The following is a 15,555-nucleotide window of genomic DNA, read 5'->3' as shown; positions in this document are numbered from 1 at the left end:
GAACTGTGATATGTTTATTCATTGCATCCGTGATAAAAGTGGGTGGATGGCACTTACTGAAAATATGACAGGTAGGGCTCGCTTTGGCAGCACATACACTAAAATTAGAATGAAACAGAGAAAAATCAGCATGACCCATGTGCAAGAATGACATGCAAATTCCTGAAGCATTCCATAATTTTAATAAACTGCTTGTAATTAATTGTGTAAACAACATAAAGTGTAAGAATTATGAGAAAAGTGTGTAAGAGTCATGTATGTTCACACTCTGTGATTTACTTAAGGTAGAAATAAATCACACTATGATAAGAAGGCAAAGAGTTTAGACCAATCACTGTAGCTCTTTCCATGTACCTATTGTTATGCCTGTGTTCCTCCTCACTACCTATTTCTGTTCAGATGCCTATGTTGGAGCCAAAAGCAGAAAAATCTGATCATTCTTTGCTGAAGGGTTCAGCTGTAGCCCCCAGACAATAGATCCACTCACCAAGGTCTCCTTCTCATTGTTTTTTCTCCACAGCTCAGCTCAGCTCTGTTCAGAAAGTCCAGAATAGACACCAAATTTTGGTCATAAGTTATCAGTCCTTTGAATTTATGTTTTTCCCTTACCTCAGCTGAACCACAATAAGCTTCCAAGCATCATATGCTCAGTTCTGAGACACAAAGTGACCACTCCATCTACTTGTATTGTTCCTTCTGCCCCAATACCCACAACACACACATACACATGTGCTCACCAGTGATACACACACATGTGTACCAACATGGGCAATGCTGTATTCCTCAATTATCTAAAAATACGTGGTGCTCCTTTTCCCCAACCCTTTCTGGAGGGCACAGCACACACTGAGGTTCTTCTACACCAGGCCTGGGTTTCTCTTTATTTAGTCTCTCATGCAAGTTCACCCCTATCCATATACTATTCATTTTCTAAATTATTGATGGCACTGTCTGCTGATAGGTTCTTTCTTATTTTGCTTTCTGTTTTCAGCTTTCTGCCCTAAAGGATAGCTTTGCTAAAGTTCTAAAAGAGTATTAGAGGGGCTTGGGTGGCTCATTCAGTTAAGCTTCTAAGTTCAGTTCAGATCATGATCTCAGTGTCCTAGGATCCAGCCCCCTGTTGGACTCACTGCTCAGTGGGAAGTGTACTTCTCCCTCCCCCATCTTCTCCCTTTGCTTGTGCTCACGCACTCTCTCCCTCAAATAAATAGTTGATTCAAAAAAAGAGTATTAGAGAAATCAAGAGGTAAGCATGTATTATTAATCGACCATTAATTTTTACTTTTTATTTTTTTGAAATTTCAATTTTAAGTAATCTCTACCCAAAATGGACTCGAACTTACAACCTGAAGAACCAGAATTCCAGCTCAAACCAGAGTCAGCCATGCACCCCTAGTCTACTGTGTTTCTCAGAAGTCTAATAAAACTCTTATTATATATCCTTTGAATACTTTAAAGTACATATTCACATGCATTTACATTTACACAGGTTTAAATATAAAATATTCATTTTAAACCAATGAAATAAAAATTAACTAACCAAGAATATTTAAGGGAATATATTAATATTCTGATCATAGCTCATTCGTAAACTCTGCAAATAAGGAGATAGTAACTAAAGAAGATTGAAATAATACTGGCAAAGTCTTGCACTACAAAATAGACATTGATTTTTCTATTATTTTTTGTACATCTTCACTTTCTCCTATACATTTTCCCAACTCCATGATTTGAGGCTCTCTCTGAGAAGTTGCAAAACAGGAGTTAGAGAAATCAATAGGATTTCCCTCCCAGTGTCACCTCTCTATCTATATCGTTAGGAAGCCTCAGTGCAAGAACATTTTTTCTCACCATGTTTCCTGAGCACTGAAAGCTATTTCCCCTGAGTTCTTACTATCAGAAAGTCAACTGATCTATTTAATTGCTGAGGACATAAGCCACTTCCTCCATTCTGTTTCTGCCCCCAAGCTTTCAAGTCAAGTATCAACCTGAGTCTATCACCTGATTTACTAGAAGAAAAAAGAAGGGCAGATGTCCCTGGCCTCTCTTTTCCTTGGTCAGGTACATGTGTTCCTCCTCCTTTCTTTCCTTCCCTTCTTCTCTACTAAAACCTGGTTTGGGCTGATGGTCTCATCACCTCCACTGCCATACTCTGTCTGGAAGACATTAGGCATCATCACCTTCTCAGACACACACCGTGTGTCTCTAAAAGTGTCATAGACACAGAAACACCTACCAGGGGCACCTAGGTGGCTCAGTGGGTTAAAGCCTCTGTCTTCGGCTCAGGTCATGATCCCTGGGTCCTGGGATCGAGCACCAGATCAGGCTCTCTGCTCTGTAGGGAGCCTGCTTCCTCCTCCTCCTCTCTCTCTCTCTCTCTGCCTGCCTCTCTGCCTACTTGTGATCTCTATCTGTCAAATAAATAAATAAAATCTTTTTAAAAAAAAAAGAAAGAAAAAAGAAACACCTACCAGGGTGCCATGAACAACTTGTGGGGCTGGACGATCACTACAAGGATGACCACAAGACCACTTCATTGTTATGTGAATCTACCTTGAAATTAAGCTCTGGCTGAGGAACTCTTGGGATCAAACTGTTTTCAATCTCACTAAGGAACACCTGGGGCTGGGGAATGTGTTCCGGCTCCTATGCTCCAGTCGTTTGTATGATTTTGTATCAACCAGACACTGAAGGATAAACAACAGATTGTACTGGAACCAGAGTGCATCAGGCAAAGACACTCAGCTTCCAGGGCCCTGTTCTGCTTAGAGTTTCTGCTCAGCTCCCCCTGCAGTCCCCATCACTGTGTCGTACATGGCACAGTAGTACACAGCTGAATCTGAGGTTTGCACTGAGCCTTTCTCCAAGTGGAAGGATTTCAATTTGCTGTCGTAGGTGGCTTCAAATCCTTTGTTGCTTCCTTTCTCCTTGTCCTTCAAGGCTTCCAGGAGGAGCTCTAGACCTTCTCCTGGATACTGGACATACCAGAAAAGGGCAGGGTACCGTGAAGCTGAAAAAGTACAATTCATAGTCAGGAAAGCATTTTCTGAGAGGGTCACTTGGCCTTCCGTCTGAGTCACTGAGTCCCCACGGGTTTGTCCTGAGGAAAAGAAAATAGACCTGTGTCACCTTCGGCATGAAGCTCTTGGATAAATTATAGTTCAAATTTTTACTGATACAAAAGAAGAAAGAATACAAATTTTAAGAAGGAATTTACTTACCAAGCATTAAGAGTACCACAGTCACATACCCCGGAGAGCACTTCATCTCTGCAGTGTCACCTAAATAATGTTCTCTATTCTTACCATGAAGAAAAGTTTGTAGTGACAGAGAAACGATCAGTGGAAGCCCACATTTCACACAGGAAATGTGATTGCGGTAGGAAGCTGCACCCCCTAGTGGACAGGGGCTGAAATGGGTGCTTGCTGGACAGAATCCTTAAACACTGAAAAACAAAACCAGACTTCAAAATTACTACTCCAGACTTCTTTACAAAATCCAGTCCATTGAGAAGCCTCATCAAATTAAGTAGCTGAACTAATGAATATCTCTTGTATATTTCAAATTACAAAAAATCATGTGCTTGATGTTAGTGAGTATGTTTTTAAGGTAGGTCATTTCTTCCAAATACTATAAAGACAATGAGGTTTCTTAAGTTTCTAACTTTTCTTAACCCTTTCATGTATCTCCTACATTCTACTAGAAAGGAACAGCAACTCCATTAATTATTTCATGTATTAAGGAATTATTTTTTAAATTGTCATCAGAACAAAGTCTCAGATTTAAAAAGACACTAGTAGAAGCTAAGAAAAAATGCTTGAGCAGGTCATCATAAATATGAATTCCAAGATAGTCCTTATGTAAGCACTTCTTAAAAACATAAAAACAAAACCAGGGGAAAGTTCAATCAGTTCTATCTCTTTTTTTAATTTTTAATTTTATATAAACATATATTTTTATCCCCAGGGGTACAGGTCTGTGAATCACCAGGTTTACACACTTCACAGCACTCACCAAAGCACATACCCTCCCCAATGTCCATAATCCCACCCCTTCTCCCAACCTCTCTCCCCCCAGCAACCCTCAGTTTGTTTTGTGAGATTAAGAGTCACTTATGGTTTGGCTCCCTCCCAATCCCATTTTGTTTCATTTATTCTTCTTCTACCCACTTAAGCCCCCATGTTGCATCACCACTTCCTCATATCAGGGAGATCATATGATAGTTGTCTTTCTCCGCTTGACTTATTTCGCTAAGCAGGATACGCTCTAGTTCCATCCATGTTGTCGCAAATGGCAAGATTTCATTTCTTTTGATGGCTGCATAGTATTCCATTGTGTATATATACCACATCTTCTTGATCCATTCATCTGTTGATGGACATCTAGGTTCTTTCCATAGTTTGGCTATTGTGGACATTGCTGCTATAAACATTCGGGTCCACATGCCCCTTTGGATCACTATATTTGTATCTTTAGGGTAAATACCCAGTAGTGCAATTGCTGGATCATAGGGCAGTTCTATTTTCAACATTCTGAGGAACCTCCATGCTGTTTTCCAGAGTGGCTGCACCAGCTTGCATTCCCACCAACAGTGTAGGAGGGTTCCCCTTTCTCCGCATCCTCGCCAGCATCTGTCATTTCCTGACTTGTTGATTTTAGCCATTCTGACTGGTGTGAGGTGATACCTCATTGTGGTTTTGATTTGTGTTTCCCTGATGCCCAGTGATATGGAGCACTTTTTCATGTGTCTGTTGGCCATCTGGATGTCTTCTTTGCAGAAATGTCTGTTCATGTCCTCTGCCCATTTCTTGATTGGATTATTTGTTCTTTGGGTGTTGAGTTTGCTAAGTTCTTTATAGATTCTGGACACTAGTCCTTTATCTGATATGTCCTTTGCAAATATCCTCTCCCATTCTGTCAGTTGTCTTTTGATTTTGTTCACTGTTTCCTTTGCTGTGCAAAAGCTTTTGATCTTGATGAAATCCCAATAGTTCATTTTTGCCCTTGCTTCCCTTGCCTTTGGCATTGTTCCTAGGAAGATGTTGCTGAGGCTGAGGTCGAAGAGGTTGCTGCCTGTGTTCTCCTCAAGGATTTTGATGGATTCCTGTCTCACATTGAGGTCCTTCATCCATTTTGAGTCTATTTTTGTGTGTGGTGTAAGGAAATGGTCCAATTTCATTTTTCTGCATGTGGCTGTCCAATTTTCCCAGCACCATTTATTGAAGAGGCTGTCTTTTTTCCATTGGACATTCTTTCCTGCTTTGTCGAAGATTAGTTGACCACAGAGTTGAGGGTCTATTTCTGGGCTCTCTATTCTGTTCCATTGATCTATGTGTCTGTTTTTGTGCCAGTACCATGCTGTCTTGATGATGACAGCTTTGTAATAGAGCTTGAAGTCCGGAATTGTGATGCCACCAACGTTGGCTTTCTTTTTCAATATTCCTTTGGCTATTCGAGGTCTTTTCTGGTTCCATATAAATTTTAGAATTATTTGTTCCATTTCTTTGAAAAAGATGGATGGTACTTTGATACGAATTGCATTAAATGTGTAGATTGCTTTAGGTAGCATAGACATTTTCACAATATTTATTCTTCCAATCCAGGAGCATGGAACATTTTTCCATTTCTTTGTGTCTTCCTCAATTTCTTTCATGAGTACTTTATAGTTTTCTGAGTATAGATTCTGTGCCTCTTTGGTTAGGTTTATTCCTAGGTACCTTATGGTTTGGGGTGCAATTGTAAATGGGATGGACTCCTTGATTTCTCTTTCTTCTGTCTTGCTGTTGGTGTAGAGAAATGCAACTGATTTCTGTGCATTGATTTTATATCCTGACACTTTACTGAATTCCTGTATAAGTTCTAGCAGTTTTGGAGTGGAGTCTTTTGGTTTTTCCACATATAGTATCATATCATCTGCGAAGAGTGATAATTTGACTTCTTCTTTGCCGATTTGGATGCCTTTAATTTCCTGTTGTTGTCTGATTGCTGAGGCTAGGACCTCTAGTACTATGTTGAATAGCAGTGGTGATAATGGACATCCCTGCCGTGTTCCTGACCTTAGCAGAAAAGCTTTCAGTTTTTCTCCATTGAGAATGATATTTGCGGTGGGTTTTTCATAGATGACTTTGATGATATTGAGGTATGTGCCCTCTATCCCTACACTTTGAAGAGTTTTGATCAGGAAGGGATGCTGTACTTTGTCAAATGCTTTTTCAGCATCTATTGAGAGTATCATATGGTTCTTGTTCTTTCTTTTATTGATGTGTTGTATCACATTGACTGATTTGCGGATGTTGAACCAACCTTGCAGCCCTGGAATAAATCCCACTTGGTCGTGGTGAATAATACTTGTAATGTACTGTTGAATCCTATTGGCTAGTATTTTGTTGAGTATTTTTGCATCTGTGTTCATCAAGGATATTGGTCTATAACTCTCTTTTTTGATGGGATCCTTGTCTGGTTTCGGGATCAAGGTGATGCTGGCCTCATAAAAAGAGTTTGGAAGTTTTCCTTCCATTTCTATTTTTTGGAACAGTTTCAGGAGAATAGGAATTAGTTCTTCTTTAAATGTTTGGTAGAATTCTCCTGGGAAGCCGTCTGGCCCTGGGTTTTTGTTTGTTTGGAGATTTTTAATGACTGTTTCAATCTCCTTACTGGTTATGAGTCTGTTCAGGCTTTCTATTTCTTCCTGGTTCAGTTGTGGTAGTTTATAGGTTTCTAGGAATGCATCCATCTTCCAGATTGTCAAATTTATTGGCGTAGAGTTGCTCATAGTATGTTCTTAAAATAGTTTGTATTTCTTTGGTGTTAGTTGTGATCTCTCCTCTTTCATTCATGATTTTATTTATTTGGGTCCTTTCTCTTTTCTTTTTGATAAGTCTGGCCAGGGGTTTATCAATTTTATTAATTCTTTCAAAAAACCCGCTCCTAGTTTTGTTGATTTGTTCTATTGTTTTTTTGACTTCTATTTCATTGATTTCTGCTCTGATCTTTATCATTTCTCTTCTCCTTCTGGGCTTAGGGTTTCTTTCTTGTTCCTTCTCCAGCTCCTTTAGGTGTAGGGTTAGGTTGTATACCTGAGACCTTTCTTGTTTCTGGAGAAAGGCTTGTACCGCTATATATTTTCCTCTCAGGACTGCCTTTGTTGTGTCCCACAGATTTTGAACCGTTGTATTTTCATTATCATATGTTTCCATGATTTTTTTCAATTCTTCTTTAATTTCCCGGTTGACCCATTCATTCTTTAGAAGGATGCTGTTTAGTCTCCATGTATTTTGGTTCTTTTCAAGCTTCCTTTTGTGGTTGAGTTCTAGCTTTAGAGCATTGTGGTCTGAAAATATGCAGGGAATGATCCCAATCTTTTGATACCGATTGAGTTCTGATTTAGGACCGAGGATGTGATCTATTCTGGAGAATGTTCCATGTGCACTAGAGAAGAATGTGTACTCTGTTGCTTTGGGATGAAATGTTCTGAATATATCTGTGATGTCCATCTGGTCCAGTGTGTCGTTTAAGGCCTTTAATTACTTGCTGATCTCTTGCTTGGATGATCTGTCCATTTCAGTGAGGGGAGTGTTAAAGTCCCCTACTATTATTGTATTATTGTTGATGTGTTTCTTTGATTTTGTTATTAATTGGTTTATATAGTTGGCTGCTCCCACTTTGGGGGCATAGATATTTAAAATTGTTAGATCTTCTTGTTGGACAGACCCTTTGAGTATGATATAGTGTCCTTCCTCATCTCTTATTATAGTCTTTGGCTTAAAATCTAATTGATCTGATATAAGGATTGCCACTCCTGCTTTCTTCCGATGTCCATTAGCATGGTAGATTCTTTTCCACCCCCTCACTTTAAATCTGGAGGTGTCTTCGGGCTTAAAATGAGTTTCTTGGAGGCAACATATAGATGGGTTTTGTTTTTTTTATTCATTCTGATAACCTGTGTCTTTTGACAGGACCATTTAGCCCATTAACATTCAGGGTAACTATTGAGAGATATGAATTTAGTGCCATTGTATTGCCTGTAAGGTGACTGTTACTGTATATGGTCTCTGTTCCTTTTTGATCTACCACTTGTAGGCTCTCTCTTTGCTTAGAGGAGCCCTTTCAATATTTCCTGTACAGCTGGTTTGGTGTTTGCAAATTCTTTCAGTTTTTGTTTGTTCTCGAAGCTTTTAATCTCTCCTTCTATTTTCAATGATAGCCTAGCTGGATATAGTATTCTTGGCTGCATGTTTTTCTCGTTTAGTGCTCTGAAAATATCATGCCAGCTCTTTCTGGCCTGCCAGGTCTCTGTGGATAAGTCAGCTGCCAATCTAATATTTTTACCATTGTATGTTACAGACTTCTTTTCCTGGGCTGCTTCCAGGATTTTCTCTTTGTCACTGAGACTTGTAAATTTTACTATGAGGTGACGGGGTGTGAGCCTATTCTTATTGATTTTGAGGGGCGTTCTCTAAACCTCCTGAATTTTGATGCTCATTCCCTTTGCCATATTGGGGAAGTTCTCCCCAATAATTCTCTCCTGTATACCTTCTGCTCCCCTCTCTCTTTCTTCTTCTTCTGGAATCCCAATTATTCTAATGTTGTTTCGTCTTATGGTGTCACTTATCTCTCGAATTCTCCCCTCGTGGTCCAGTAGCTGTTTGTCCCTCTTTTACTCAGCTTCTTTGTTCTCTGTAATTTGGTCTTCTATATCACTAATTCTTTCTTCTGCCTCATTTATGCTAGCAGTGAGAGCCTCCATTTTTGATTGCACCTCATTAATAGCTTTTTTTAAATTTCAACTTGGTTAGATTTTAGTTCTTTTATTTTTCCAGAAAGGGCTTTTATATCTCCCGAGAGGGTTTCTCTAATATCTGCCATTCCTTTTTCGAGCCCGGCTAGAACCTTGAGAATTGTCATTCTGAACTCTAGATCTGACATATTACCAATGTCTGTATTGATTAGGTCCCTAGCCTTCGGTACTGCCTCTTGTTCTTTTTTTGTGTGTTGAATTTTTTTGTCTTGTCTCTTTGTCCAGATAAGAGTATATGAAGGAGCAAGGAAAATACTAAAAGGGTGGCAACAACCCCAGGAAAATATGCTTTAACCAAATAAGAAGAGATCCCAAATCGTGAGGGGGGACAAAGGGGATAAAAAGTGGTTCAAAAAGGAAGAAAGAAAAAAAAAAGAACAAAGAAAAAAAAAGAAAGGAAAAGAATTTAAAAAAAGAAAACAAATAATAAAAATATAAAAAAGAAAAAATATATATATTGGATAAACTAGTTAAGAAACGTTAAAAAAGAAAAAGGTAAAAGTTAAAAAAAAATTTTAGCAGAAGGCGAGAAAAAAAACAAAAAATGAAAAAGAAAAAAATTAAATTTACTGCAAGACTAAAAAAAAAAAAATCACAGGGAAAAAGCCATGAGTTCCGTGCTTTGCTTTCTCCTCCTCTGGAATTCTGCTGCTCTCCTTGGTATTGAAACCGCACTCCTTGTTAGGTGAACTTGGTCTTGGCTGGATTTCTTGCTGATCTTCTGGGGGAGGGGCCTGATGTAGTGATTCTCAAGTGTCTTTGCCCCAGGCGGAATTGCACCGCCCTTATCAGGGGCCAGAGTGAGTAATCCGCTCCGGTTTGCTTTCAGGAGCTTTTGTTCCCTGAGCGCTTTCCGTAGAGTTCCGGAGGACGGGAATACAAATGGCAGCCTCCTGGTCTCCGGCCGGAGGAGCCGAGAGCCCAGGGCCCCACTCCTCAGTGCGCTCTCATAGAACAGCGCCCAGTTACTCCCGTTTGCCTGACCTCCGGCTGCGCTCCGAGCTCACGCTGACCCCGCATGGGCTTCGCCCCGGTTTAGCCTCTGGAGCGATGTCCCTCAGCGAAACAGACTTTTAAAAGTCCTAATTTTGTGCGCTGTTGCTCCGCCGCTTGCCGGGAGCCGGCCCCTCCCCCCGGGGTCTATCTTCCCGTCGCTTTGGATTCACTTCTCCGCCGGTCCTACCTTTCAGAAAGTGGTTGTTTTTCTGTTTCCAGAATTGCTGTTCTTCTTCTCTTCGATCTGCCGATGGATTTTCAGGTGTTTGCAATCTTTAGATAAGCTATCTAGCTGATCTCCAGCTAGCTGAAGTAGTCTCAGCCTGCTACTTCTCCGCCATCTTGACTTCTCCCTCTCTTCATGTCACTTTGTAATCCTCCTCTCAACCCTCCTCATCCCCATTCCCAGGGAACTTTCCTGTCATGAATTAGTTTGCATATTTTATAATTTTGCATAAATGGAATCATATGCTTCTTCTCAGCATAAATATTTTGAGATTCTTCCCTAGTCATGTTTATCAAGACTTTGTTTCTTTCTGTTGTTCTGTACTACCCCATCATATGCCTATAAAACAACTTGTCTATTCACCTGTGGCTGACCATCTCAATTAATCTCAGTGGGGCTCTTAGAAATAAAGCTGCTATGAACATTTGTGTATAAGATGTTTTTTAGACATATGCTTTCATTTCTCTTGGATCAATTTCTGGGAGCACAACAGGTGGGTCATATGGTAGGCATACATTTGACTTTCTTAAACCAATTTGGTCTAGTAGCTATTTTGTAGATTCTCTTGAGTTTTGTGCTCAGACAGTTATGTTGGTTGTCAAAAGATAAGTTCACTTCCCCCTTTCCAGATTGTGTGGCGTTTGTTTTTTCTCCATGCTGTATTGCATTGGCTGGAACCTCTACCTCGATATGAAATACAAGTGGTGAGAGCCAAAACTCTTGCCTTATTTCTGAAACTAAGGAGAAAGCATTGAGGCTTTCACCACCAACTATGACATCTGATGCAGGTTTTTGGTTGAGCCCTTTTTCATTAAGGAAATTTCCTTCAGTTCCTCATTCCCTGGGAATTTCTCTCAGTAATGAATCTGGATTTGTCAGACACTTCTTCTGTACGTATTGAGGTACCTTCCTAAATCACTCATCTTCTATGTGCCAGTCTCTTCAGATATATTACTGATATGCTATCACAACAAAATATTAAAGAAGATATCATTCTCCCAAATTTACAAATAATAAAACAAGCTCAAGGGGCACCTGGGTGATTCAGACAGTTAAGCAGTTGCCTTCTGTTCAGGTCATGATCCCAGGGTCCTAGGATCAAGTCCCACATCTTCTACTTGCTCAGCAGGGAGCCTGCAGCTCCTTCTGCTTCTGCTCTGTATCTCTCTCTCTCTCTCAATTAAATAAGTAAAATATTTAAAAATAAATAAAAATAAAAATGAATAAAGCAAGCTCAAAAGTATCAAGAACTTGATGGCAGAGCTAATACTTCTGAACACAGAGATAGATGATAGAAAAAAGCCTGTTCCCTGATTTTCAGGTCAGCAAGGTGGGAGAGGCCAGCATAGCAACTTGCTCCTGCTAGACCTGTGGTTCATAGCAGGGGCACCCTGTACTTTCATGGGCCAAGAGTTGAGGACTGTTTGCTTCCTTCTGGTGCCTGCCTGGGCTCTGAATCCAGGCAGCACTGGGGGCCAGCGGTCCCTCTCCTCTGAGGATAGAAGTTGAGCTACCTCTTCAGCTGCTATTCTTCTAAAATATTCAAACCAAAGAAGAATATGCCTGAGGCTTCTCATCAGCTCTTAAAACAGGCAGAAGCAACTCTAAGAAGTGGAAATCTGAGACAAGCTCTTATTTTGCCAGAGAGAATGGATTGCAGTTAACACTGTAGATTTCTTCAACCTGATCAACATGCTGTATGGAACTATTACAGAATTCTGCACTGAGGCAAGCTGTCCAGTCAGGTCTGCAGGTCCAAGATATGAATATCATTGGGAAAATGGTACTAATATCAAAAAGCCAATCAAATGTTTGGGTTCAGGATTAGCTTGATGATGAAAGTCTTTGCCTTCTAAGATTGGTGTCCCCTTCCCAAAAAACTTTATGTCTATGGCAAAGACCCTTCAAAGGATTGTTCTGGGTTTATGCGTATTCATCACCAGCAGTTTGATTCTGTGATGCAGCTGTGAGAGGAGGTCTACCTCAACACCTCCTTTAAGCCCTTTATTTTCTTTGTTCAGGAGTTTAATCTGATTGATAGGCATGAGTTGGCACCTCTTCAGGAATTAATTGAGAATCTTGTATCAAAGACGGATAAATGCTTCTTCTAGAACACATAGTTCCCTTCCTGCTTTATCTGCTAGAGCTATCTCATTGCTATCTGTTAAAGACTAGAGATATGGACTTTAAGAAAACAGGATAAAAAGACACTTATTGTTGCTGTCTACTGATAAAATTGTTCCAAAGGTAGATTGATCCAGTCCTTCAGTGAGAAATTCAAGACACAGCCAACTCTGAGGCACTTTGTGGCCACTCCTGTTATTGTCAGAGTTAGACTGGTTGTAACATGTGATAACTGACATGTAGTCTATTCATTTACTTATTCCTTTACTGAAGAAAATGATTGAGTGCTTCAGGTGACAGCATAATGAAGAATAGGAATTCCCACCAATTCTTTATTAACAAGTTTCCAGAATAAATTACCTAATAAGGTGATCAGATCAGCTTTATTCTATTTTTTATTTGCAAATATAAGAGGTATTTTAAAGTTTCCTTAAGATTTAGAAAATTTGGGGGTACCTGGGTGGCTCAATTGTTCAGCATCTGCCTTTGGCTCAGGTCATGATCCCAAGGTCCTGGGATGGAGCCCCACATCAGTCTTCCTGCTCCATGGGGAGCTTGTTTCTCCCTCTCCCACTCTCTCTGCTATGTTTTCTCTTTTGCTGTGTCTCTCTCTGTTAAATAAATAAATAAAAATCTTTAAAAATATTTAGAACATTGTTACTTTGCATAAGCTTTTAGTTTGAAGTTTGTATACTACTGTTTTTATAGGTAAGATTATATATATAAAGAATATACATATATATATATTCAAAATCCATGATTGCTGTTTAAATCCTCATACAATCTGTGTGGTATGGGAGTAAACAGAGTTATTTCTAAAATGACTATTTTTTCATCTTTACTTGGTATGCTATTCATATAAACCAATCCTAAGTTTTAGGAGTATGTATATAAGAAATAATTTTCCTGAGGTATGCAAGGACAGTCTTGTACATTTTTATTAATTTTTGTTAGAATATTTTGTATTTTTTTCTGCTACTGGTATATTTTATCAAATCAATCTGACAGAATGACAGATTCTTATGTCATTGTATGAGTGATGTGAATAATCATGTGAAATGTTTTGAGATAGATGCTATATTTGTGAATATATTTGTATGACTTTTTTCATTTAGTAGAAACCTTTCCATCAGTATGGAAAGCAAAGGAAATTGCTTTCCACCATATAATCTGCCCATCATCGAAGATTGAAGCTTATTTTTCTGATAATAAAACTTATTCAATAATGTACTATTCTTTAAAATGAAAAAAAAAAAAAACAGACAAACAAAAAAACCATTTCCTGTATTTGCCACTAAAGATGTTGACAGAGAAAAAATGGAAGAGAGACTGCAGAGTAGCAAAATGACTTCTTCCAAAACCTTTGAAATATTTTAAGACACTCATTAACAGGCTCTTTATTATATAGTTGGAACTAAGAAAGAAATTCAAACACGTGCAGGTTTGGCCCCTTTACCAGAATTTGAAAGGAAATACATTATAATGGATGCCCAAACTGCTATTCAGGAGGTGACTCCTGAGTTGAGGCTTCATCATTCCATTCAGACCAATTATTGACACCTGATCTATGCAAGGGACTGCAGCAAAAGGGACAAACCATTCTAGGATTTTGTGATTCAGTGATATTGGAGCTCCACTCATGACTAGTGATCACTCTATTCCTTGACAATTGCTTGTGGCGACCCAGTCTAGAGCATAGTTGTTCCAGTTAACAAGTATAAACCTTTCTCAAAAACCTAGAAACAGAATTGCCTTCAGCAATCCACTTCTGGTGTATACTCAAAAATGGGAAGAATTTGTCTATATATCAAAAATATTGAGATGTTTCTGAATTTCTATTTCTACCAAAAAGTGGAAGCAACCCCAAAGTCCATCAACAGATAGGAATGGATAAACAAAATGGGATATAACATACACTGGAAGATTATTCAACCTTGAAAAGGAAAGAAATTCAAGCTGCAATATAGATGAATCCTGAGGAGATAATTTTAAATGAAATGTCACAAAATGACCCATACTGCAGAATTGACTTCTATGAGATCTCTAAACTAGTCAAACTCAGCAAAAGAGAAAGCAGAATGGTAGTTCCCAAGGACTGGAGGGATGGAGTAATGGAGAGTTATTGTTTAATGACTACAAATATTTTGTTTTTCAAGGTGAAAAGAATTCTAAAAATCAATGGTGTTGCTGTTGACCAACAATGTAAATGTATTTAATATCAGTAAATTCTACACTTAAAAACTGTTAAAATGGTAAATTGTATGTTAAAATGGTAAAATTTTATAATTAAAAACATTTTAAGAGATTCTTTTTAAGATTTCTACTCTACACATAAGCCTTCAAATCAAATATGAGAATATTAGAATGCAAGACCAATTATCAACCATCCATTACCATCCAAAATTTAAGGCACTCCAGGAATGGGCTTAGAGATGTAGTGTGGAACATCAAACAAACAAAGAGTTCTGGGAAGTGTGCAAACTGAGCCAGGTGTTGGCAAAAAGTGATTTTGAAGAAGTGTTGAAGTCAAGGACAGAAACGAAGTGGCAAATTCACACTCTGCTCCTTCACAGTGTTCCCCTAAGAGCTCCTAATTATGAGCATTTGTGGGTAAGACTGCTGGGAAGCAAGTAAACTTCCAGTGTGCAAACTGAGAACACCTAGGCTAGAGGTGTTAATAAGAAGGAACAAACACTAGTACAAACTACCTCATAGAGTAGACCTTCAGAAAGTAAGTATGGAACACCCACAGCAACCAAGCTGAATTAGACTAAACCCTAAACACAACACCCAGCCCCTCACCCATACATCATCTCATCCTGTGGCCTCCCACCAGTGCACACAGGGTGACAACAGCAATGAGCTTTTGTACGGGGCTAGTGAGCATGCGCAGAGAGTAGATCCACTCTCCCTGATTGGGAGAAATCACACAAGTTCAGTCAGCACCGTCCTAGAGAAAGCAAACAAAAGGGAGACTCTCAGCACCTAGTTTGGCTTCACAGGATCAAGAAAAGGCTTAAAAATTTGTACTACCTTGGGGCGCCTGGGTGGCTCAGTGGGTTAAGCCACTGCCTTCAGCTCAGGTCATGATCTCAGGGTCCTGGGATCGAGTTCCGCATTGGGCTCTCTGCTCAGAGGGAGCCTGCTTCCCTCTCTCTCTCTCTCTCTCTCTGCCTGCCTCTCTGTCTACTTGTGATTTCTCTCTGTCAAGTGGATAAGTAAAATTAAAAAAAAAAAAATTTTGTACTACCTTGTCTCAGGACGTAAGAAATAAATACACCAAACATGATGAAGATTTAAACTTAAATGTGTCTGGATCTGAGACTCAGTGCACACTTGTGCTAAAATACTTCTTTTCTTCCACTGCATCAATTCTCACCTCAGTATGATCAAGCATTCAAACCTGAAGGAA

General features: G+C 39.3%; 1 non-coding gene, 1 pseudogene and 1 gene segment (V, D, J or C); 2 read left to right on the top strand and 1 right to left on the bottom strand.

Moving 5' to 3' along the window:
- Positions 1 to 74: 74 nt before the first annotated feature.
- Positions 75 to 182, top strand: LOC131837427 (U6 spliceosomal RNA). Its single transcript, XR_009356038.1, has one exon. It is a non-coding gene; the product is annotated as a U6 spliceosomal RNA (small nuclear RNA).
- Positions 183 to 2,485: 2,303 nt separating this feature from the next.
- LOC131836318 (T cell receptor alpha variable 9-2-like) lies at positions 2,486 to 3,339 on the bottom strand. The segment is given in 2 exon segments: positions 2,486 to 3,100; positions 3,222 to 3,339. Coding segments are annotated over 2 exon segments (381 nt in total).
- A 7,540-nt stretch (positions 3,340 to 10,879) lies between these two features.
- Positions 10,880 to 12,130, top strand: LOC131837195 (MOB kinase activator 1A-like; annotated as a pseudogene).
- The last annotated feature ends 3,425 nt before the right edge of the window (positions 12,131 to 15,555 follow it).

This window comes from Mustela lutreola, chromosome 7, assembly GCF_030435805.1.
Source record: "Mustela lutreola isolate mMusLut2 chromosome 7, mMusLut2.pri, whole genome shotgun sequence".
Lineage (NCBI taxonomy): Eukaryota > Metazoa > Chordata > Mammalia > Carnivora > Mustelidae > Mustela > Mustela lutreola.
Note: the sequence above shows the minus strand (reverse complement) of the source record. Positions and strands in the feature narration are given on the sequence as shown.